The 26,880-nt window shown below is 43.8% G+C and overlaps 1 protein-coding gene across 2 annotated transcripts in view; it reads left to right on the forward strand.

The window, feature by feature from the left end:
• Positions 1-26,880, forward strand: part of LOC311231869 (ectonucleoside triphosphate diphosphohydrolase 7-like) — a gene marked incomplete at its 3' end in the record, with an annotated part of 80,938 nt that overhangs the window by 40,020 nt on the left and 14,038 nt on the right. For both annotated transcript variants that reach the window (XM_084318494.1, XM_084318495.1), the window contains exons 9-11: positions 7,444-7,610; positions 9,524-9,722; positions 17,301-17,420. In XM_084318494.1, the coding sequence (XP_084174620.1) occupies positions 7,444-7,610; positions 9,524-9,722; positions 17,301-17,420 (486 nt within the window). The remainder of the gene's footprint in view (positions 1-7,443; positions 7,611-9,523; positions 9,723-17,300; positions 17,421-26,880) is intronic.

Here is a 26,880-nt window from a genome sequence, read left to right on the forward strand (position 1 = left end):
ATATATTATAACTTATATACTTAATATAATATTATAACTAAGGCTGTCAAAGTTAACGCGATATTAATGCGTCTAACAAATAAGAAATACAAATGCCACAGAAGGCATTCAATTATTATTATTTTCAATCATTTCACAATAATTGCATAATTGTGTTTGAATATCTGAGTAATTAAGTAATTATACATTTGTCCAAAATAGCTGGTTCAGATATGGTTAATCCAGCTCCCCTGTGATCAGATGAATCCATATTATTTATTTTTCCGACATCAGATGTGTAATATTTTATCGTACAAATATTGTCATATTTATTTTTATTATGATTAATTAATTAATTCCAAGGAGGCCTGTAGCGTTGACATGAAGGAATCAGTATGATTCCTCCCAAATAAAGCCCTTAAGAACACGGAGCACACCAGTCTGTCAAGTTAAGTGTGCTCCTCAGCACTCCTAAATCCTGCTCTCAGCCACGGCCAAATCCATGTTTAGGGACGGTTAGGGAATCCCACAACCGGCCCTAAGATGTCTCAAATGGCCCTGAGAGCTATTTTCTTGTCGTAAGTCCGGGTCGTGAGACCCATTGATACTATGTTTGTTTCTGACTCAAAGTGTGTGTGTGTGTGTGTGTGTGTGTGTGTGTGTGTGTGTGTGTGTGTGTGTGTGTGTGTGTGTACGTGTACGTGTACGTGTACGTGTACGTGTACGTGTGTGTGTGTGTGTGTGTGTGTGTGTGTGTGTGTGTGTGTGTGTGTGTGTGTGTGTGTGTGTGTGTGTGTGTGTGTGTGTGAGAGAGGGGGGGGGGGTGAAAGAGATGAGGAAGTGGCAAGAGAGAACGAGAGCTGGGAGAGTGTGTGAGAGAGAGAGAGAGTGGGTGAATGTAATGAGTTCCTAACATTTTCTTTCCCCTATTATTTCATGCACACTTTATTCATTGTTTTAAATTATTATTTTCTTTTAAGTTATTTTGAATTTGATGCAAATTTGCAATGCATGAGGGTCATCCTATTGTGTTAAATGGCTGCATAAAGCAAGCATTTGTTGACTCTCATGCTGACAAGATATTAAAACTTGAAAAAGATCTGTTTAAGGTAGATTTAGAACAGATAAAAAAAATGCAATTAATCGTGAGTTAACTATGGACAATCATGCGATTAATCAGATTAAATATTTTAATCGATTGACAGCCTTAATTATTATACTTAATATATATTATAACTTATATACTTAATATATATTATAACTAGGGCTGTCAGTTTATCACGTTAATTAGATTAATTAATTACACAGCAAATTATTGCGTTAAGAAAATTTACTCAAAATGTATTACAAAAAAATTTAAAATAAGAATTTTATATATTTTTTTATCTCATTCATTCCATAAGAACGTAGAATACACATTTACAGACTTTTTTTTAACATGGTCCATTTGCATGTTCTTGGTATCTGATTCTAAGGACATCTATGGATCTCAGGGAATGTATTCCCAGTGTCAGAAATACTGTGTCTGTTACTAGGCTTGAGTCAATTGTAATGAACCAAATGAGAATATCAATAATTTTTTTTATCTTTGACTGTGAATAACACCATGCTCAAATTGACCAGACCTGAAAAATCTAAGCAAATTAATAGATGGAAGATATTTAAACAGAAGGTTTTGTAGATACAGTACTGAATTCTGCCATCCGGACACATGCAATTTTAAATATGATTATAGAATATAGAATATCAGGCATAAAATAGTTATGCGATTAAAATGCGATTAATTACAAATCCTGTAATTAATTAGATACATTTTTTTAATCGCCTGGCAGCATTAATTATAACTTATATACTTAATACATATTATAACTTATATACTTATATTACATGATCATGATACATGATCATATATGGTGGTACACAGACACAACCATTTCATATTAACCCTTTCACTGCCGCACTACCAAAATGGTTAACCCTTTCACTGCGACAATACACAGAAGGTTAACCCTTTCACTGCCACACAACAGCCGGTTAACGACCGTCGGTTGTGTGATAGTAAAGGGTTAACCTTCTGTCGTGTGGCAGTGAAAGGGTTAAGACCTTGGTGGGTTCACATGAAGGCCTCCCAGCAGGAAGGACCTGGGTTCAAACCCCAGCAGGAGGCCTCTCTGAGGGGAGAGCGTGGGCTCCCTCCGGTGGGCTCCCTCCGGTACTCTGCTTTCCGCCCACAACATAAAGACATGCATGCTAGGTTTCCTGCCATTGCTCTCGACCAAGGTACTGGTCACTACAGCTGGAGTTGGTCCCTTGACCAAGGTACTGGTCACTACAGCTGGAGTTGGTCCCTTGACCAAGGTACTGGCAGGGGTGTAAAGTACTTGAGTAATTGTACTTCGTTACAATACTTAAGTACTGTTTTTGGGGATTTGTACTTTACTATTTACTAGTATTATTAGGTTTGTATACTTGTACTTTTACTCAATTACATTTCAGAGAAAGAAAAACATACTTTTTACTCCTTACATTTAAAATGCAGACCTACAAAGTACAAATCTTGCAGGTCCAACCATTTTAATTAGTATATTTGTTAGGGATGCACCGAATGGGAAATTCTTGGCCGAAACCGATACCGAAAATAGAAAACAGTTGGCCGAAAACCGAATGCCGAAAGGCCGAAAATGATTCATAGAATAGAATTTTTTTTTACCAATGTTGTGGAACATTATGATTATGGAAAAATATATGATTATGGCAAAACTTAACTTAAATAATAAATAATCACTATTATGGGTCCATAAAACATTTATTCAGCACTTCTGAATGCATACAGCACATTAATTCCATATTTTCTCTGGCTGCCGCGGTGGACATCTGTGCTCTACTGAGCGCACCTTTCTAGTCCCCAGTTGAATGTGCTCTCTTGACTTGGCACAGTAGACGCGCGACGTGTATGCTCGAGAAAGATTATATTATCAACGACAGACAGCGTCAATGTGAGAAACACTATTCCCCCCCCCCTCTCGCTCTGAAGAATATGCATATTAGATCACTCGGTGATTAACCGCAGCGGGAGAAGGCTCTGGATCCCATGGTAGTCAGACGGGAAGGGGGAGTGACGAGGAGGATCTGAGTGACCGAGAGGGAGTGTAGGACTGGAGAAGTTCCGTGAGATAAGGAGGGGCTAGGTTATGGAGGCAGCCAGTGAAGTTGGTGGAGAACAGGAGTGATGTGGTTGGTGGAGGGAGTTCTGGTGATAATTCGGGTGGCTGAGTTTTGGACCAGTTGGAGTTTATGGAGGTACTTGTGTGGGAGACCAATGAGGAAGGAGTTACAGTAATCCAGACGGGATGTGACCAGGGCGTGAACAAGAATAGCGGTGCTGGTGGGTGTAAGTGAGGGGCGGAGACGATTAATGTTGCGTAGGTGGAAGTAAGCGGACCGCGTGATGTTATTTATGTGGGATTTGAATGACCGTGTGCTATCGAGGATGACACCCAGACTCTTAACCTGAGGGGAGGGGAAGACTGTACAGTTGTTAATTGTGAGGGGAAACTGTCGGATTTGGCTATGGTGGATTTGGAACCAATGAGGAGTACCTCGGTTTTATCATTGTTTAGTTTTAGGTAGTTGAGTGTGAACCATAAATTAATATCCTTTAAGCATTCAGTAAGGGAAGTGGTGGGGAGTGCAGAGTCAGGTTTGGTGGAAAAATAGAGCTGGGTGTCATCCACGTAGCAGTGAAACTGTAGACCAAATTTTCTGAAGATGTTGCCAAGGGGTAGGAGATAGATTAGAAAAAGGAGAGGGCCCAGAACAGAACCCTGGGGGACACTGGTGGTAACTGAAGTGGAGTGTGATTTAACATCTTACCTCATCTGCCAGATGATTAAAAAAAATAAAAAAATACAAAAGAATATATATATTTTTTGCAGTCAGGCCACTGAACTTAGAAGCAGGCCAGGCCAGTGTTTAAAGGGGAACTATTTTACTATTTCTTTCACTATTTTGGGCACTTTTACACAATTCCTGTGAGTCTATGGAACACCTCTGTAATTTTTTTTTAATTCATTGTTTTGTATTTCTAATCAACTACTCAAAAACAGCATTTTTCTACCTCAAGATCTTAAGCCGTTTTGAGCCTGGGAGGCCACGGTGGTGCTGCAAGGGGCCAACCGTGCACATTATTATCGCTGCTGTCGGGACAAAACCTCATAACTCCATTTTAATATATATATTTTTTTATATAAATCAACTCCGTAGATCATCCTCCATATGTGTGTGTGGGTTTTACAAAGTTTAAACAATGGGAAAGCATTAAACCGATCATCTGTCTAAACCTCCTAACTCTATTCACCCTCAAATCTGTGTTCGTTTTTTTCATCTGCTGAAAAGTTGGGTTTTTGGAGTTATGAGGTTTTGTCCCGACAGCAGCGTTATGCAGCTGAGACATCTCTAACATCACAGATCAGCAGATTTTCAGATGACTCAGTTCAGTGAGGGTGAATATTGTGAGAGGAGAATTGGAAGAATGCGCCAATATGAGAATTAGAGACATAGATCATATTAATATAAGTCCACATAGCTATGAAACAATGCTAAACACTGAAAAAGGCCATTTATAAGATAGTTCCCCTTTAAGCATTACATCACGCGCAGGAGTGGGTTGTGAAAATTAGACCATGCCTAGGGGTGGTCGTTAGACCCACCCCTAGGCATGGTCTAATTTTCACAACCCACGACTACAAGTGGTGTAATGCTTTTATACAACTGGCACATTCATCCAACCTTATTGCTATACAATAAACACACATTAATTGAAGATTTATTGAAAAAACCATCCGCCAGAAAAAGTAGTTCCCAAAAAAAAAAGAGAAGTTGCCTCCATGTGGAAGCAGCTCGGAAGTGCATCCAACTGTTCTCAGTAGGACATCCAACAAACTAACACATCCAACTGTCTCTCAACTAGGCATCCAACAAACTAACACATCCAACTGTCTCTCAACTAAGACATCCAACAAACTAACACATCCAACTGTCTCTCAACTAGGCATCCAACAAACTAACACATCCAACTTTTCTTTAGTTTTTAATCTACTTTCTATAGAACTTCATTCTTGGATGCTTCTATAGAAAGTAGGTAAAACAAATTAAAAAAAGTTTTCTTTGCCCTATAGGGAAAAAAAAGTTTTCTTTGCCCTATAGGGGGGGGGGGGGGGGTTCTTTGCCCTATAAGATTTTTTATTTTATTTTTTGTAAAAATTTGGTTAAGGTTAGAGTTTGGAATCAGGGCTGGTGGTCTATCGCCCTGCTCTAAAGACAAACTCTAACCATAACCAACTTCGAAAGAGGGCCTAAACTTAACCAGTTGGAAACAAGGCGGACAGTAATAAAATTAGCAATCAATCAATCAATTCAATAGTCTACGCTCACTTAAAACAGCGCACCTCCCAGCTGCTTCTATAGAAAGATCTTTTTTTTTTGTGCAATTAATCAATCAATCAATCAATCAATTCACGCGATTTTTATTTTGTTACACAATGACTCATGACCCATCAATTACATCATCCAACATTGTTTAAGCAACTAAGACATTCGCCGTGACAGAATCGTTTTCCATTTAGTCGTTATGACGCTATCAACATATCCATTCATAAAGATTATTGTCCGCCATCTTGTTTTTTTCTAAAAAGTCGCACAGCGGAGTGATAGTAATTTGGTTGTGGGCGGGTCCTGGGACCTAGAGCGTGGGAATGAAAAATAACTATGTGTAAATTGACTGTTTCAGCCAATCAGAATCAAGAAATTTGCATGCCGTTGTATAATTCTAGTTGCAGCAGCACAATAGTTAGATAACCTAGGTGAGGAACAACCAGGAGATCACTGCAACTCACACAAGTTGGAGAACTATCTCTCTTGCTCTCACACACACACAAAGGGAGCCGCATGTGATTGGTGGAGGCGGGACCCTTACAAAAAACTGTTGTTGCTAATCATTGACACATGCTAGCCTGTAATAATCCCCCCCAGAAAAATCTACTTTGCATTTGATATATTGCAAATATATGCCATCACACACACTGGCATTTAAAGGTTTAGAATTATCAAATGAATATGTGGTGTTATGATCAGGGCTGAAGTTGAATAAAAGATTGTATTTTTTTCAATCTGACATTACAAAAAAACTGAAAATCCATCCAAATCAGTGTTGTTGCTAATCATACATATAGCCTGTTTTTTAACAATAATTTGTGATGCCATCACAAACACTGGCATTTAAAGGGTACAAATAAAAAAATTCCTGCACCAGAATGCAGGAAATTAAGTCTTTGTAACTAAAAATGTCCTGGTGGGGGACCCCCAGACCCCCTGCTTAAAAAGTGGCCTGACTGGGGCTATATTTTGCACTATATTTCCTGGCCTGAATGATTTCCCCAGTCCGGCCCTGGTTAAAACGTTTGCATGTTTCAACCATACATTTCCATTTATAAATAAAAAATAATTATACTTTTTTTTTTACCTCCTATAATAGTGGGGGCTCTCTGACACCGTTATTTGGGGGTCGCGGCCTGACAAGTTTGGGAACCCCTGATATAAGTTATAATTAAGGCTGTCAAAGTTAACGTGTTATTAATGCATTAACGCACAATTATTTTAATGCCACTATTTTTTTGAATGCAGATTAACATTTAAAAATATATAATTATATATATTTTTTTTCTTTTACTTTTTCTTTTTTACTAGACTTCACTCAGGTGTATTATTGATACTCTCATTGATACTCTGTTTGTTTCTGACTCAAAGTGTGTGTGTGGGGGGGGGGGGGGGGTGTGAGAGAGATGAGAAGGGACAAGAGAGAAAGAGAGCTGGGAGAGTGTGTGTGAGAGAGAGGGGGGGGGGGGTGTGATTACTCAGCCCTTGTGTGGGTGAATGTAACAAGTTCCTAACGTTTTCTTTCCCCTATTATTTCATGTACACCTTATTCATTGTTTTAAACTATTATTTTCTTTTAAGTTATTTTGTGCATCATGTTTTGAATTTGATGCAAATTTGCAATGCATGAGGGTCATCCTTTTGTGTTAAATGGCTGCATAAATCAAGCATTTGTTGACTCGCATGTTGATAAGAGTATTAAAACTTGAAAAATATCCGTTTAACCCTTTCACTGCCACACGACAGAAGGTTAGCCCTTTACTATCACACAACCGATGGCGGTTGTGTGATAGTAAAGGGCTAACCTTCTGTATTGTCACAGTGAAAGGGTTAACCGGCTGTCGTGTGGCAGTGAAAGGGTTAAGGTAGATTTAGAACAGATACAAAATATCAGATTAATTTGTTAACTATAGACAATCGTGCGATTAATCAGATTAAATATTTTAATCGATTGACAGCCTTAGTTATATTTAAGTATATACGTTGTGTGTGTGTGTGTGTGTGTGTGTGTGCGCGCGCGCGTGCGTGCAGGAGGAGGCAGGAAAGAGCCTGCTGGCGGAGTTCAACCTGGGCTGTGACGTGGACCACACTCAGCACGTGTACCGCGTCTACGTCACCACCTTCCTGGGCTTCGGAGGAAACATGGCCCGGCAGCGCTACGAGGAGCAGCTGGTCAACGGCACGCTGGCCAAGAACAGGTGCGCCTGGTGCTGCTGTCCTGCTGATGGTGACCGACCCGCGTGGCGTCGCTTTAGTTTATCAGGATCCACATTTAGCTGCAGTAGCAGTAGCGGTTCTTCCTGGGGTCCACAAGAAACGTAGTGTGGCAGAGAACCATGACCATAAACATGGCAAAGACTAATGTACACAGACATAATACTGACATCATAACGTGACATTACTAGTGAAAATTACGGACCAATGTACACAGACATAATACTGACATCATAACGTATAACATTACAAGTAAACAGGACAAAGACTAATGTACACAGACATAATACTGACATCATAACATGACATTACAAGTAAACAGGACAAACACTAATGTACACAGACATAATACTGACATCATAACGTATAACATTTCAAGTAAACAGGACAAAGGACTAGAGACATGGGCTCCAATATCTAATAATCCTATATCCAATAATCAATTGAAATATGAAATAGCTAAAGATACTTAACTGTACACAACTATATGACCACACATTTGTTCATACACGCCTAATTTAACAGCCAACTAAGTTGATGTTGATGCATACTGATGTTGTTGCAAAACACAAGTCCAGGTACAGAGTATTAAAACACAAGTCCAGGTACAGAGTATTAAAACACAAGTCCAGGTACAGAGTATTAAAACACAAGTCCAGGTACAGAGTATTAAAACACAAGTCCAGGTACAGAGTATTAAAACACAAGTCCACGTACAGAGTATATGAGCTCATAATTAACTCACTTTTACAATTTAATTAAAAACATGAAAAGGTTTGATCTGAATGACCACACACACACACCTACACACGTACATCTACACACACCTAGACACATACATCTACACACACACTCACACACACACACACACACACACACACACACACACACACACACACACACACCTAAACACGTACATCTACACACACACACATACACCTAAACATGTACATCTACACACACACACACCTAAACACGTATATCTACACACACCTAGACACATACATCTACACACATACTCACACACACACACACCTAAACATATACATCTACACACATACTCATACACACACACACACACCTAAACATATACATCTATACACATACTCACACACACACACACCTAAACACGTACATCTACACACACCTAGACACACACACACACACCTAGACAGACACACACACACACACACACACCTAAACACGTACATCTACACATATCCACACACACACACATACACCTAAACATATATATCCACACACACACACCTAAACATATATATCCACACACACGCACGCACACACACACACGCACACACACACACACACACACACACACACACACACACACACACCTAAACATATATATCCACACAATAATAATGAATAATAATTACTTGCATTTATATAGCGCCTTGATGTCAGAGACCTGATTGGGAATTTGGCCAGGAACGTCGGGGAACCCCCTACTCTTTGCGCTAGGCGTCCTGGGTTCTTTAACGACTTCAGTCAGGACCTCGGTTTAGCGTCTCATCCGAAGGACTGCACTCGCAGCTGTAAGGTGTCCCTATCACCGTAACAGGGGCATTGTTACTGAATAGTCCAGAGGACAGAGTGCGCCCTGCTGGACAACAACACCACTTTCCGACAGCAGCCTTGACCGGGGCTTGAACCAGTGATCTTCCGATCACGAGTCCAGAGCTCTACTCATGTAGCCATGCTGCCGGACACATACACCTAAACATATATACACACACACACACACACACACACACACACACACACACACACACACACACACACACACACACACACACACACACACACACACACACACACACACGCACACACACATTGGTTGATCTGGTGGGGACTGTGTTCCGCCCTGTTCCTCCAGGCTGCTGGGCCTGCAGACGGGTGTGACCGAGGACCACCCCTACCTGGACCCCTGTCTGCCCGCTGGCCTGTCGGACACGGCCACGCGGGGCGGCCGCTCACTGCACCTGAGGGGCCTGGGGGACTGGCCCCGCTGCCAGGGGGCGGTGAGACCCTTCCTGGGGCACAACGGCACCATGTCCCCCCGGGGCGTGTATCAGGTGAGAGATACATCTACCACACTACAGAAGGTTAACCCTTTCACTCCCACACTACAGAAGGTTAACCCTTTCACTGCGCGACACTACAGAAGGTTAACCCTTTCACTGCCACACGACAGCAGCTTAACCCTAGTGATAGTAAAGGGTTAACCTTCTGTAGTGTGGCAGTGAAAGGGTTAATTCAACTCGCACGTCCAATACTTCTTTTGCAGGTGCGTCGGAGAGGAGCTTAATATCTTTAGAAATTAAGAAATTCTGGCGATGAATTTGTTTAACTTCTTCTGCCCGTGAGGACCGGGGGCGGACCGCAAATGACATCACGTCATAAATCAATCTCTCCAGACTGTCTGACAAAATTATCGTTTTCTTTGTCAAACGTATTCAAGTATAAACATCATAACCATGTCACAACAGCAGTTATAATGTATATTATCATCAATATGTTAGTTTACCAATAGGTTAAAGTGTTATTAGTGCGATTTTAGTATTCGTTTTTCTATTGTTTTGATCGCGAATGTCCGCCATTTTGAAAAAGTGACGTCGGTTGCCATTTTGAAGAAGACACCCAGAGCTCTCAATGAGCGTTGGAATTTTTCAGAAATACACTTCCCAGAGGTCTCTAGGTCTATATGGCGACTATCCAAACATTTATGGAGTCACCGAGAGACTAAACCGGGGAAATAATTCTACCTGCCAGACGCGCCGATTGTCATGAAATCACTGCTCCAGGATACTGCGTTTGGTTACTTTATTGCGATTAAAAGCAGCTGATATAGTAACGTCATTAAAAGCAAATCACAGCTTGATTTAATATTGTGTAACGTGCGGTCAGCAAAGTATGACTTCCCCGTTCACTCCCTCATCATTTCAATACCTGAAACCCGCCGGTGAACAGCTGACTTTTACGCATACTACTACACCACGTGACCCATTTGTGAATGACGTGACCATAACAACCTGTCTTGTCTATACCTATCACCAACAAACCGGCCCCTAATTATTACATAATCTCATTTCACAGTAATAATTACTAACACTTCAATTAATATAAAACACCACAATACAAATTTCGTTCCCATTTTTTTGTCTTTTTTTCGATTTTTTTGTGCGCAAGGAGTTCATAGTTCATAAGGTCTTGATACTCTTTTTAAATCGAACCCCCCCCCCCCCCCCAAAGTCAAGTCAATTCAAACGTCAAAGTCACGAAAAAGTCAAAATAATCCAAAATCATGAAAAATAAGAAAAAAACTTCATGACTGTCGACTCCTGAAGAAGGCAAATCTTTGTCACAGGTCTATAGAGAAAGCTGCAGGTCCGCGTCTTAATCCAGACCTGTCGCACAAGTCCGATCTTGTCTGGCATCGTCTCTGTAATCCTCCCAATGATCCAGGAATTCCGTGGTGCGGAATCGTCCATTATTGAGCACTATGTCACCAGGGATGAAGTTCCGCTTGATCTTTGTTCTGTCGTTCCTGTAATTGTGGCAGGTATGTGAGATGTCTACTGTTGAGAATTGATTCCACTTCGTCGAGTACTGTATGGAGTCCCTCATCCTCTTCTCTCCATCCCATCCTCCTCTCCTCCTCCATCCTCTTCTCTCTGTCCTCTCTTCCTCCTCCTCTTGCCATCCTCTCCTCTCTTTCTCCTCCTCTCCTCCTTTCTCCATGTGCTGCTCTCTCAGCTTCTGCAAGTTGATTCTGAAACTTCTCCATAGATCCATATCTCTGAGACACCACGTCACTGAGGCTGCGTTGTTCTCTCTCCGCCTGCTCCTTCATCCTCTTCAAACTCTTCCTCAACCAACCAACACCTCCATCATTCTCTACTGAGGCTTTATGTGCTGCAGTACCAGTCTTATGCACTAGGGGAAGACTACTCCCTCCATCTTTCCAGTATGAGTTCAATTCCAGCTTATGCAGATCAGCCTGTTGGATGGCCTCTGCCTTGGCTTTCTCCTCCTCATGTCTCTTCTTCTCCTTTTTGATATTTTTTGACATTTTCCTCTTCTTGGTCTTGAAGATGGTCTCCTGCTGTATCTGATGAAGACGTTAGTCGAGCTCTGGGAGGAGCCATGTGTTCTCTCCTCTCTGTGTCTTCAACTCCTGCTTGGCCTCGTCGATCACCTCCTGATGAGCTTTACGTTTATACTCCCTCTTCTTATTGGTGCTGCTCGAGCTTTCAGAATTAGCTCCGAACGCTGCCATGACACTGTTGTCTCCTCCAACTGGTCCATTTACAGTCCATCCAAGCATCGTATTGACTGCATATGGCCCTCCATCCACACTTCGGATGACTTCCAGTGGTTCTAAGGCTCTCGGAACGTTCAGACCAATCAACATCTCAACGTCTGCATCTATCTGTGGCAGATAGACATGCTTCAGATGAGGCCATTTTTCCAGATCTTGCCGTTGTGGGATGTTACTTCGATTGACAGGCATTTGATGTTGTGCAAAGATTTTTGGTATTTCACAGTATCGGTCACTGTCCAATCCAGCGACTTCCAAGTCAGATGTAATGCAACTGTCAACCACCTTTTCTTGGCCCATAGTACGTAAAAGGATCCTTGTTTTCCTCCCAGATAGTCCCAGTTTATCCATCAGACCCATTGTGCAGAAGGACGCTGAACTCCCTGGGTCTAGAAAGGCGTAGGTTTCCACTGACCTTTGACCTTTGCTGGATTTAACTTTAACTGGTACGATGGCAAGCTTGCAATCTTGATCACCGGCCCTAGTAACGCCACCGGTATGGATTTCGACTAGAGTTCTGTCCACTGCTCTGTCAGAGTTGCTCCTTCCTTTCTCTGCATCTCCATTCTCCTTGGAGCGGATGTGAAGCAAGCTGGGGTGTCGTAAGCCACATGTCCTGCAAAACAGACGTTCCCTGCATTCTCTGCTGATGTGCCCAGTGCACAAGCATCCAAAGCAAACTCCATTCTCCTTCAGGAACTCCATCTTCTCGCTGTGAGCTCTCCTCTCCAATATAGTACACGACTCCAGTGTGTGTCCACCCCCTTTGCAGAAAAGACAAGCCTCCTCATATCCATCCTTAATTCTGTTTTCCCAATGAGCATCTCTTTCAATCTGGGAATATACGTTGTGGCAAAACTACTCCCTCTAGCCTGAAGACGAGGCACAGGTCTAGCTCTGCCACTTTCCTTGAAAGCCCCCGTCATTGGAGCGTCTTGTATGTCTCCAAATACAGGGTCTGTAGCGATTCTCGCTTCCCGCTCAATAAAAGTCACAATATCGGTAAACATAGCACGTTTGCTATGTCTTTCCTGGATGTTACATGCTTCCGTTCGCCACTTGTCCCTCAGCTTGTAGGGCAACTTCTTGATAATAGCAAGCATGTTTGCAGATGTGTTTAGGTCACATAGGTTATGCACGTCTTTCATGGCATTGCAGCATCCGCGCAAGAATAGGCTGTATGCTTGTAAGGCTTTCCCATCCTCCGACTTAATAGCTGGCCATGCAAAGATTTTGTCCATGTAAGCGGATGCTATGACGTGCTCATTTCCAAAGTGTTCCTGGAGTAAAGCCTTCGCCGTAGCATATCCAGTGCCATCAGTCATATGTTGACAACTTCTGACTAGTTGTTAGGCTGCCCCCTGGTGTATTGCTCCAAATAGTGCAGGCAATCAACAGCATTGTCAGTCCTCCTTTCTATGGTCTGTTCAAAGGACTGCATAAAGCCATGGTACTGCAGAGGGTCACCTTCAAATGGTTGGATGTCTCTTTTAGGCAGTGAAGCAATGCATTGCTGATGCACCAACATGGAAGTGATGTCGTTTTGTTTTTGCATAATATACCTCATGTTGTTCTGTTCACTGCTGTTGTTCCTGGAAACAGATTGTATGTCTCTATACAAAGACAATGGAGGCCCTGTAGCCTTTGGGACCGTGCTCTGTCTCGGTGTGAGCGCTGGGTACTCTGTAGCATTTGAGATCATAGTCTGGGTCTGTGTGAGCGCCGAGGGCTTCTGGAGGTATTTGGCTCCATCAGATTGTCTTTGCTTTGGCCGTGTGCCTCCAACATATGCAGGTTGTCCTCTTCCATCCTTGTGTGATACAAATGTCTCTGCATTAATGTTGAGGCCCTTTTCAAAGTAGGATTCCATTCCATCCAATTTACAAGAAGTGGCACTCCACACCCCTGACTCAGAGGTTCTCAGAACATTCAGCCTTGCTGCCGATGCGGTTATGTCCGCTTCAAGCTGAAGTTGTTCCTTTTGTTTCTTTATGTGAGCTTCCTGGTCCTGTAGAGCATGCCTTGCTATGTCTGCTTGTTTCTTTATGTGAGCTTCCTGGTCTTCAAGAGCATGTTTTTGTTCAAGCAACTTTTGCAGAGCCATTAAGGCGGCCCCGTCGGCCTCGGCTCTGAGACGTGTAGATGCATTTGAGGAAACCTTTGATCTAATAGATCTTGGACCATAATTATTGGTACTATGGTTGGATATGCTGTCCTCTGGTTGAACATCCTCTTGAGCATAACGAATACTGTGCGACTGAGGCCCAGTCACTTCCACATTTCCCACACACCCATGTTCTCCATTTTCCTCCTCTGCAACCTCATGCTGCTGCATTTCAGTAGGCCTGTTATGAGCCTCTAACTGAGGTTTGTTTCCTCTGGTTACTGAATACCAGGCATTAACATCTTCAATGAATCCATCTTTATGTTTATTGACCTTTGAGAACCAGTCATTTTGTTGTTCTTGTTCATCGTGTGGAATAAGAGGCATCAAATAGTTATGTAGTTCATTAGAATTGTCAGATACTTGCATCAAAACGTCAAGTTGTGCTTTAACCAGTGCAACATTTTGCTCATTTTTCATGAGCTCTTTGACATAGGTTATCAGATGTTTTATTTCCTCCACTTTCCCTTTGCGTTTCTTTTGGAATGATTCGACTTTATTTGCCAGAGCTTTTGCAGTGAGAGTTATTTTTCTCTTTTCTTTGTCCTGTTTCCCAACATTTGAACCACTCATTTTGAATGCACAAGAAAGTTATCACCATGAGAATCCAATTCCAATATTCAATGCATTTGCAAAGCCCGCACATATATCAGCCACAGCAAGAGAGCAGTGCAGTGCAGCGCACGTTAATTGTTTGTTGTCACACACATGATACAAGCTTGGTCCGACGGGCCGCGCACACACATCCACAGTGTGTTCAGCATAATAACAGCTTCCACTCAGCGGTAGAACCAGCTCAAAATTGTTCCAAACGAACCAACATGGGTCCACAGCAGAACGCAACGGGTCGGGTTACATTACCGCAAATCCGTTGATAGGCACTGGCTCGGTCTGGTCCTTTGTGCGTGCGTGCGATCATTCCATAGTTCCGCGTCCAATAATGTCTGACTTGTCGGGACCTTTCGTGGCTCCAATCCTTCGTTCAGTGTCACTTTTTGCTGACAAATATATGGCGACTATCCAAACATTTATGGAGTCACAGAGAGACTAAACCGGGGAAATAATTCTACCTGCCAGACGCGCCGATTGTCATGAAATCACTGCTCCAGGATACTGTGTTTGGTTACTTTATTGCAATTAAAAGTAGTTGATATAGTAACGTCATTAAAAGCAAATCACAGCTTGATTTAATATTGTGTAACGTGCGGTCAGCAAAGTATGACTTCCCCGTTCACTCCCTCATCATTTCAATACCTGAAACCCGCCGGTGAACAGCTGACTTTTACTCATACTACTACACCACGTGACCCATTTGTGAATGACGTGACCATAACAACCTGTCTTGTTACCTCCAACAAGGTCACCAACAAGGTCAAAAAAAGCAAATGGGTTCTGTATGAATTTTTTTAATATCTCTTATTACTCTGGATAATATACCACAAAACTGAATGTTATTGGCATATATTGGAGCCCAGTTAGTTTGTCTCCCCTATTTTGAGGATTTAGCAACAATCAAATTTTAAATCAATTTCAAAATGGTGGCACTCTGGCAGGAATAAGAAAATTACTGTACATACAGTAGATTTCATTATCTGTTCTTATGTACGCCTGGTGATACTAAATCCAAATTGAACTCGGGCATTTGAAAGATAAGATTTTTGCACAATCCATAAATGTGCGAATTGGCTATAATAAGGTAATTTATAAGCCTGCTATTCTATATTCTATAATAATATTTCAAATTGCATTGGTCCGGATGGGAGAATTCAGTACTGTATCTACAAAACCTTCTGTTTAATCATCTTCCCTTTATTTATTCATGTCTGGTCATTTGTAGCATGGTGTTATTCACTGTCAAAGACGCAAAGAAAAATCATAATTCATATTCTCCTTTTTGTTTCATCCCAATTTAAGCAAGCCTAGTAATAGACACAATATTTCTGACACTGGGAATACATTCACTGAGGTCCATAGATGTCCCTAGATACCAAGAACATGCAAATGGGACTTGTAGAAGTGGAGCAATATTCCATTTATTTAGGTGTGTATTTTAGGCGGATTTTCAGAAAATAGGGCTCCGGGCTTAACTCAATCAGCGCCGGACCCGATGATAGTCGGGTTATCTCGCCGACCGTTCAGCGCCAGACCTGAGTATAGTCGGGTTTTCATCGTTATTTCTTTTATTCGATATTTCCATTAATTACAGGCACACGGACATCGGGGTTAACATGGGGAATCATCCTGAGAATGCCAAAGTACAATACCGGCCACATTCACCCAGGTGGCAGTATCGAGCACCCTTTGAAACATTATATCTTGGCCTGTGCGTCGATCAAAAGTCTCCGGTCGGATTTCTATTGGTCGGGCAAGGGGGGCGGTTATAACAGTCGGATTGAGAAGCGTGAATTGCTCCCGGTGCATGATGTGTGGCGGATTATGTTGGCGACACGATCGACACCAATACTGAGACTTGCGATCAGATCATTGGAATATTCTTTTTGGGGTACATCCTAGTGAAGGTAAGGGCTATATGATATCAATCCTGCGTTGATCCAAGCATGAATTCACTTCGATCACAATATATGTGTGTAACGTTACTCCACATCGTTGGTGATGATCAAAGCATCAAAAAACATAATACCGATAATATAGATGTGATTTCGAAATAGTAGCGTGTACAGGCGAGAAACTGCAATGTTTTTAGTGAATTGCACGTATTGCTGCATAGCGTCATTTTCTGGGATTAGACAGGATTATTCTAAAACTATAGTCATATTCACCACGGTATAAAACAAGAAAGTATCGATGAAAAAATTCTTTCTTTAACACATATTGAACGATAGATAGTCAATGTCAAATGGGCCATAGTATTGTATCCATAGCTATAATATAGAATATAGTTATAGCCCTGCAAACACCGCCACGTATTCCTATATTTTAGAGCGTCTGCCTTTTAACAACACATCACGCATTTCGCTGTGGCGTCCATTGAGTTATGAGGTCAATGAAAAACGTTTGATTCTTTATTTTTCTGTTATTAAATAGATAAATGATCCCCACCTCCTGTTAGGATGAAAATAAATCGATCCTTGGTGAAACGGCAAAGTTAATTCAGTCTCCAGGCCCATCGTCTTCGACATGTTTCAGCGATGTTGTCTTTCATCTCAGGCTCCTATCGACTTCAGCAACAGCGAGTTCTACGGTTTCTCTGAGTTCTTCTACTGCATGGAGGACGTGTTGAGGATCGGAGGCCAATACAACAGCAGCAAGTACTCTCGAGCCGCCACGGTAACAACCTCACTATGTCATGTTCACTGTCATGTGGTGTCAGTTCACTGTCATGTGGTGTCAGTTCACTGTCATGTGGTGTCAGATCACTGTGTCATGTTGTGTCACTTCACTATGTCATGTGGTGTCAGTTCACTATGTCATGTGGTGTCAGTTCACTGTGTCATGTGGTGTCAGTTCACTGTGTCATGTGGTGTCAGTTCACTGTGTCATGTGGTGTCACTTCACTATGTCATGTGGTGTCAGTTCACTGTGTCATGTGGTGTCAGTTCACTATGTCATGTGGTGTCAGATCACTATGTCATGTGGTGTCAGTTCACTATGTCATGTGGTGTCACTTCACTATGTCATGTGGTGTCACTTCACTATGTCATGTGGTGTCAGTTCACTATGTCACTATAGTGGTTGATACGTTCACCACCCTGACACTACATAGAGCAGTTTTAACCTCTTAACACTTTCGCGGCCAACCACGTATATATACGTTATTGGGAGCCAGCGGTTAACGGCCAAAAACGTATATATAAACGTATATATATATACGTTTTTAGATAGTTTCCCCTTTTATTCGATTTTAATAACCTATTCAATGTCAGGGAGCTGTATGTTGGCTGTAAAATGCATATTGGGACTCCGAAGGTGCAGTACCAGCCAGATCCTGCTAGTAGCGCTGTATTGAGAATGCAGTAACCCCTGTTCCAGACCGGGCGCTCTTTTCTACTAACCTGAACCTAGGGCTTCACCTGATCGCATTGAATCGTTTTCGGGGCCCCTGAACCATTATGCTGTGGTGGGTTATGGTGTGGGCCAAATGGACATATGATCTACCAGATGATGGCAATCAAATAATTAGAATATTCTTTTTGGAATCCCACCGGCCACAGGTAAGAACAATTTGATGTAAATTTCAGCTCGATTGTGCATTGTTTTCATAGCCATTCCCCTGATCAGCGTATGTTGTGGTAATAACGAATGCCGTTATTGGCAATCAATTAATCAGAAACGACCCCCCCCCTTTCATGCATTCATGATGAAACATAATACCTATCATATGCATTTGATTTTTTAATTGTAGCATCTGTAAGCACACAACTTCAATGGATTTGGTATAATACACTTTGCGGCTTATAAATAGCCTCCCAGGAATTAGCCCAGATCATTCCAAAATAACACTCGTATTCACCACGGTATAAAACGGGAAAGTATGGATGGAAATTTATTTCTTTTTTGCATCTTGAACGGAAGGTTCTTACTGTCAAAGGACCATGATGTTGTATCCATAGCTATAATATAAAATATAGATTTAGCTCTACAAACAACGTGACGCACAGTGAAAGTGTGTAATGAAAAGCTGGCCGTGGCTAAACAGGCCGGGGAATTCCAATGGGAATGAGTTAACTGGCGCCCAGAAAAGGTGGCAATTTTTTTACTTGAACTTGAGGACTGCATACTTTTTTTGAAAAGCTTAACTTTATGCTTTATACTTATAGCACATGCATAAGCCTGGTCTCTTTTGAAAGATAACATTACTTTTAGTGCTAATGAAATAACACACTTGTTACTCACGTTTTTCTGTAGTAGTTGCAATATCCAGAAATAGTATATCCCAAAAAATTGGTATGAGCTGGAATTCACCCTGGGTCCATAGCCTGAAGTCTTATGTAGTACATGTCCGAATTTCATAAAAATCCGTTCATAAATGAGTGATTATACGCGATTTTGGAAAACTGTAAAAAAGATTTTAAAATGAAATAAAGCTCTCCAGGTTTCCTTTTCCTCATTGACTTCAATTAATTTGGCGTTTTTTTCTCTTCCTGCTTTCGCTCGTGAGTTTTCATCTAGATCCCTGATTCGTACATCCCCACGTGGGGTATCATTGGATAAGCCACACTCATTGGCTATGTGGAATATATGTATGAACTACGCCCCCTTCCTCCCCTCCCCTTCCCCCACTCCCCCCATTGTTCACCTGGTACTTAACTGCTCCCCCAACTATTTGATCTGGTTAATAAACCTTATTATCGTTAGGTTATGACTATAACCAAGTTCTGTTAGTTAGGGCGATGCTTGGCTTCGCCTTCTGCACTATCTCGCGTACGTGCACGCGTACTGAATAAACCACAAATGTACCTCTAATACCAGTATTAGTCTGACCACACCCCTCATCAGCTTACCTTCATAAGCAGGTGTGTGGTCACCTGCTCTCCTCCTTCCCAAGCTTTCACCACAAGGTGAGGTCAAGGGCTGCAGCGGCCGTCCGAAGCCAAGCATCGCCCTAACTAACAGAACTTGGTTATAGTCATAACCTAACGTTCTGTATCGTTAGGGCTCAGCTTGGCTTCGCCTTCTGCACAAGGGAGGCCAAGCGGAGCCACTTGGCTGACAAATACACCCCGCTGACAGCCCCCCAAAACCATCAGAACAGGGAGGGCCGAGCCCCCCCGACCCCCCCTAATGGAGGGTATCCCCCCTATTAGAGGCTTCACGGGAAGGCGACGGACCCGACCGTGCGAAGAGCTCTCAAGCAACTTAACGCACAGGGTGAGCAGACCGTGGCTTGACCCACGACTACACACACGCACAACCCGCATGCCACCCGGGAACGAACGGAGGAACAACCTCGTTACTGCCCCCAGAATCACGGGGTCAAGGGCAAACCCAACCCCGTGGCAAGGCCGTAGCAGCGGAGCACGAAGGAAGACCCAGACCCACCAAAAGGACTGGACTCCCTGGAATGGGGGCCCGGAGAAGTCCATGATGCCAGCATCAAGACCCCACCAGGTGGGCACGTAGTGCCCCGCCCCCCACATCGCCAGCGTATTCGGACAAAGGCCCCTCAGTTACTGCACCTGGTATTCCCAGGCGGAACCAACCAGGCCAGTAAGCCGAGCGGGCCCCGTCCCCCCAATAGTACACCGCCTGGCACACTGACCCTGCAGAATAGGCAGTCAGCATGGCCGTAAGCACACAAAAAAGGTTAACCAACGGAAGCAGGCAGCGCACCGGGGAAAAACCAGGCAACAGGCTGTTAACCCTAGCCTGGAGACTGCGGACGAGACAGGCGCCAGAGGGGACAGCTGAACACAGCCGCCCCGGCGGAAGGAGCGTAAGCTGGCGGTGTTGCATGACCAAGCCTCCATTTAACAACCCCCACCCAGAGGGGTCGAGGCAGAGAAGGCTGACACGATTGGCAGACGTCATGAACGTGCAGGGGCACCCTCAACCGGTGAACCCGGGAGTTGACACTGCTCCAACACACCAGGGAATCAACCACCTCGGTGTTACCCAATGCGGTGGTTGTTCCTATAACCCCTCAAGAAAAAACTCCAAAACACACCTGCGGGTATACACCGGCTATACCGCAGTACAAGTGTTTCAGTTTCCAAAAAGGGTTAACCCAGGCCTACGGGTCGCAAACATCACTTCGGACCGGGCCTGGCGGTACGGGAAGCACAGGGTCACCAGAGGAGGTCAAAAAACCACCCCCACAGGCCCCTCTTCGCCATGCGTGAGAGAGGAGCGAAAAACAATGGAGAACCAGCCCCTAAGCACACCGTACCTGGTATTCCCCGGCGGTCTCCCAACCAAGTACTAACCAGGACCAACCTGTGTAGCGGCCGAGATCCGACGAGATCGAGCGCGTACAGAATGGCATGGCTGTAAGCCATGACGACAGTGCTGAGTAAAAACATACCCAACCAGGGTCTCCATAGCGCTTAACCCTGTGACACCCAGACCGACCTGGCATTTTTCCCCCTGAAAAAAGCCCAAGTCCCTCAGGGTACCAGAACAGCAGATCTGCATCCCCGGCGGACAACGGGTTCAACTGATCTGGACCAGCGTGACCAGAACCAGTCCCGTGCCCTAACCACGCCGACATGCCCCAGGAAAAGGGCAGATATGCGTGTTGATCTTAACATGAAAAGAAGGCGCCACCCAGACGTCGGGACGAACCGCGCCTGGTGGCCCACCCCAAGGGCGTGAGACCCCACTACATATGTTCAGATCCATCCCGTCATCATCCCCCAGACATGAACGAGGATCCGTCGACAACCCACCCAGGTCATGGGATGTGGTCGCCGGAAGAGGAAAAACCCCCATCTCAGTTGCTTTATAAAAACGCTGTTTCAACCACAAGCAACTAAGGCGTGCCAGTCAATCGCCTGTTTACAGCGAGCTAGCACTATACGTGCGTCGGGACACACCCCCATCAATGAACAGGCTATTTAGACCTGCCATTGAATCCCCAAGGCGCCCAGGGGAACGACAAGAGGGGTGTGACACTCCCTAACTCCAACACTTCTGGAATAGAAAGAAGGAAGCATCAACAGTATGTATCCCAGTCTACACAGCCGGGGTAAAAAATGTACACATTTTTACATCCCACCACCCTCCCATAGGAAAGAGACGGGGATCCCCAGAGAGACTTCCCACGCGAGCTGTACAGATTGAAAAGAATATATTGCACCTTGAGCCATGTAAAAAACTGGTTTTAGGGCCTCCGGGGAAGAGGCACCGAACCCATACACACTCAATAAACGAATTGAATCGAATATACATACAATAGAAAAGGACCCTTCTAGAGGGTCCACTCACTTTGACAATCTGAGGAGGAAGGCTCTGTACTCTGATGGAGGCTTCCTCACATGGATCACATGGAAGAAGGAGTCCGAACTCACAGAAGGCCTGAGTAGGCGCTTGGTGAGGAGGAGCCCTGACCACCCCCCCTGAAAACAGATCCATCACATGGACCTGAACAGCACACGGAAGTCCTACCAACAGAGACGCGCACGGTGACGTACTCTATGGCGGGGGAATTCCTGCGGTGCACACGCCCAATATACCAGGCCGTGGGACCAGGAACTCCCTCCCCCCCCCCCCCCCCCCCCCCCCCCCGTAACGTGCCGAACCGCCACGTGACGGGAACCTTGAAGGACAGGGGGTGTACCCCTGACCGACAGAACAATGGGGAGAGGAAAGGTTACCAGTTCACCCCTTTACGACCCCACACCCATGATACGACGTAACGACAAAAAGAGAATATGACACAGTCATAGTCAGCTCTATGAAGCGTTTCACAGCTCCACACAGCGCACGAGCTAACCTGCTATCTGATTTTTACTAAGGAAAAACACAGAATAGAGAGGGCTCTAAGAACCCCGGTCCAACATACACATGTGCTTCTGTGGCCAGTACAACCCAGTTGTAGGTCACATGACACACACAACCCATCATCATCACAATGAGAGAATACATCATTCTTGATTAGTATCGACCACAGGCCTTGCTAAGCACACGACAGCAACCAAACCAATTTCCCTTTAGGAAATAAGTTTCTCCAGCAGATTTAGCACAACCTCAGCAATCAAGCTGAGAGTTACATCGTATCCCTACCACACAAAAGACACAATTAATGCACAACATGTCTGATAGGAGGTGATAAAGTCCCCAGGGAACCGGGGGGGGAAACACAATCCTCCTATTTCACCCTCAATACGGCCAGTTAAAACAGGAAAACCTGTTAATGTGTGAACTCACTGTTCATTGTCATTACAGTCTGAGAAAGAACATTCTTTTACTCACTCGTCACCAAGCATAGCTTCATAGGTTAGTTGCCTTAGTAGTGAGTACACGGTACACATAAACACCATGATGTTTCTCACACAACAACCAGATCAATACATCACGACCTGCACGGAGAAGCTACTGCCAGTGACAAAAACAGCTCACACACAACCCGCAACGTATCTCAAATGCATTGCAACAACACACGTTTTGGGAAAAAACACCGTCATTCACAATACATTTAGCAAGGTAAAACCAGAAGACGTGTTATGAGGGTCTGGCCAACCCCGTACCTGCCCGGAACGCAGATCAGCGAAGTGCAGTCACAAGCGTCCCGTGTTGTTCGATCCGGGCAGCGTCGCCGCTCCACCAGTCGCTACAGTCCTCTTTGTTGACGCAATCCCCGTCTAGGCTCGGGCAGGGTTGACGAACATCCCCTGTCAAGGATGACGTCGTGGTCAAAAGTGTAAAACATGTTAAAAATCAAAGCACGTTCAACAGAATAGCATCAAGCTAACGGCTGCTCCAGCCGTTCGGGTGCTATCGCTTCCGCTCGCGAGACGCCGATCTACGACGCACGCGATCAGGAGCGAGCTCCCGGCGGCGCGCGAGAAGCCAAGCCACCCCGCGCCAGGCCACCGACCGGCTAACCGTAAGCTATGAACATGTAAACAATGACATAACACTCACCCAGACAGGCCGCCGTTCTGAACCCTCCTCACTTTTTAAGAGAAAAGGAAAAACAAGACGTCAACACCGCTTCACAACGGTGATAATAACACGTCCGGCGGAATCAGCACAGTACCAACTGGCCTGTATAGCTGACTTTGAACATGAATCTGCCGCTATCGCACATTACATGCACATATCCCCTCGTGAAGGAATACTCTCATTTGGATATGAAAGATGGGGTCTTAACACGGTGACAGAGAGAATCCACTCGTCCAGAACACACAGGGATCACCAGTGTCAATGGTCGCGGCCCACTAGTTAAAACTATAATGGTCGCCAGACCAAGGCCTTCTGTCGCCTAGACGGCTAAACAAAGGACCCTAGCCTGGGGCCGGTTTCCATAAACTTCGTCTAGTAGCCCCCATAGCACTAACAGACAAGTGGAGCCCGCCAGCAAACACTACTCACCCAACCTGGAACGCACCGCTCCTCACAACAGCGGCATGTCCGACAGTTCAGCTGTGGCTTGACAGGTTTCACCCCAACAAACACAGCAAGGAACTGCAGTTGAGAAGCATGCAGCGGCGTGCTCCCAATACGAAAACCGGTGGAGGGTTTGTAGAATGATCATCATCTTCTAGACACTCCAGTACGAAGACAATATCGCCGTATTTTCTCGAAAATAGTGAGAGAGAAAATAAAGATATGATGTCAACGTATCCTTGTTTCCCAAGCTGTTCCTAATCCAATTTCTTCCATCATGGTGTCAAGTGTGGGGATCTACCGAGGCACCTCTTCCTTGTGGTGAAAGCGAGAAGGAGGAGAGCAGGTGACCACACACCTGCTTATGAAGGTAAGCTGATGAGGGGTGTGGTCAGACTAATACTGGTATTAGAGGTACATTTGTGGTTTATTCAGTACGCGTGCACGTACGCGAGATAGTGCAGAAGGCGAAGCCAAGCTGAGCCCTAACGATACAGAACTGGACCCTCTGAGTGAGCAAGTCATTTGACTCTATTCCTATTTGAATACTATTATTATCCTACAATTTGGCGTCGCGAATTTCGAATTTTGTGCAGACTGATCTGTTCTCAGGTGTAGAGAGAAAAGGATTAGTTTAGGCCGGCCGGTATCTGGAACACATTGGTGTGATCCCCACTTCTCTCTGCACAAGGTGAGCATTTACTGTGTGTTTTAATATTCGAGACTATGGCTGGACAATAGAATAAAGTGTGTTGAATATCTGGGCTGTATTGGGATTCGTTACGGGGGAAACGCGTGTACTCTGGTCCTATATCAGGAGGTTCTGGTAGGATTTGCTATAGGTTGAAGTGCTATTCCTGGTCGAGTCGGAGCCGACCAAAAGCTAAGGCACACAGTAAGGTTGTCAACAAAAGAAGATACGTGAGCTAGGGCTGGGCGATATGACGATATTATATAAATATCGGGTACAGTTCATTAACGATACACTTTTTAAACGTATCGTGGATATCGTGATGTTTTGCCCAAGAGGCTTGTGTTGCGTCAATCTGGTCCACACGTTGACACTTTTGAACAGCGCCGCCCCACACACACACTACTGCATCAAAAGTTACTACTTATGATAACAAAGGCATTCGTTTTGTGGCATTGACGTTATATAGTTACACTTTCAACAACATCAGCGTATTTACATAGCAACGACCGAGGTCGACCTAGATATAGCAAGCATTAGCCGTTCATATCTCAGCCCGTGCTGACTCCGTTGTGCCCATTCTGCGGTCTGTTAATAACGTTTTCAATCAGACAGATGTATGGAAAGGCTTTTATTATAACATCCGTTGCAGTAAAATCATTATGCCTCCAGTCGTTTAGTCATTCTGCAGAGCTAAAAGCTAAACGTCGGCCGCGGCGAGCTACCGCTGCCATTGTTGTTTTCATTGAGCTCTCCAATGGCGGAAGTAAAAAATGAATACGCGCTGTCGCGCTTGCCGATTGGTGCTAAGAACAGCAGGGCGGGTGCAAGCGATGTGACGTAATTGGCAGACGCGACTGTCAATCAAAATGATTCTGTTTGCCGACTGAATGAATATAAACGTTATTAACAGATTGCAGCATAGGTACAAATAATACAGTACAGCTCAATACAACAACAGTCAACAGTGGACTGGAGGATGCAGACTAGAGAAAGACTTTCGTCTTGTTTACATCAGGGTCCCCCATTTTCAAGTCATAATATTTCATATCTAAATCATATAATATCTCATTGCTAAATATATGCAATATATAATCTAATAATCCAATAATCTAAATCTAATATATAATATAAAAATGCTAAATGCATGGGTATTTTATTTTGTCTTTAATGTTAGCTTGCAAACTCAAATACTGTCTTGGTAAGCCTCATAATGAATTGTTTGGGGAAAAAAAGAAAAACATCGTGATGCGTATCGTGTATCGCCGAAAGGTCAGAAAATATCGTGATATCATATTTAGGCCATATCGCCCAGCCCTAACGTGAGCTTATTAGAGTGATATCATTGGAAAACGCGACTCTCTTAGAAACTATTCTATGATTCTTGTGGCAAAGAGGCGGGACGCTAGGACCGAGAAGCTGTTATAATCTAATTAGATTTAACAGAGTAACGATATATATTCATAGATACAACCTTAAAATAAGCTCACAACCTCTTCCATTCCTGAAAACGATATATTTGGATTGAATTAATCAATTAATGATACAGAGAGCGGGAAGGAAACCGGCGGTGCCTCGACAGTACGTAAATGTACATTTAACGGGACATTAATCGCTGGTTGAAGGGACCGAGACTATGATTAAAAGGTATATATAATCTAATATATCGCTATTAAATTTCGAAGTTCAGGATTCGGTCGTTATGCTTTAATAACGGTGTATAGTGTATATCAAGGGTATAAATGCCTTATCGCAGCAGGGTGCTGGGCGATTAAACCAACAGCGATCCAATACAGACCAGGTATATACACACGTTAACTTTTATGTATTTTCGTTTGTTTGTCTGTTTGAGTCTTGTTTGTGTGTGCACAGTATTATAACCCGCTGAGGTGTTTATTGAGTTAAGAACGAACCGGCTGATATCGCAAAGCATTGAGTTAACGTTATACGTTATACGTTATACAAGGAAGCCAGGAAAGTGATTTCCGGTAGTGATTTCCGGTTGGGAATTGTAGTTTTGGTTCCACTTCCGGTTTCACGATAGGTAAT

This window comes from Notolepis coatsorum, assembly GCF_963971535.1.
Source record: "Notolepis coatsorum genome assembly, chromosome: 7".
NCBI lineage: Eukaryota > Metazoa > Chordata > Actinopteri > Aulopiformes > Paralepididae > Notolepis > Notolepis coatsorum.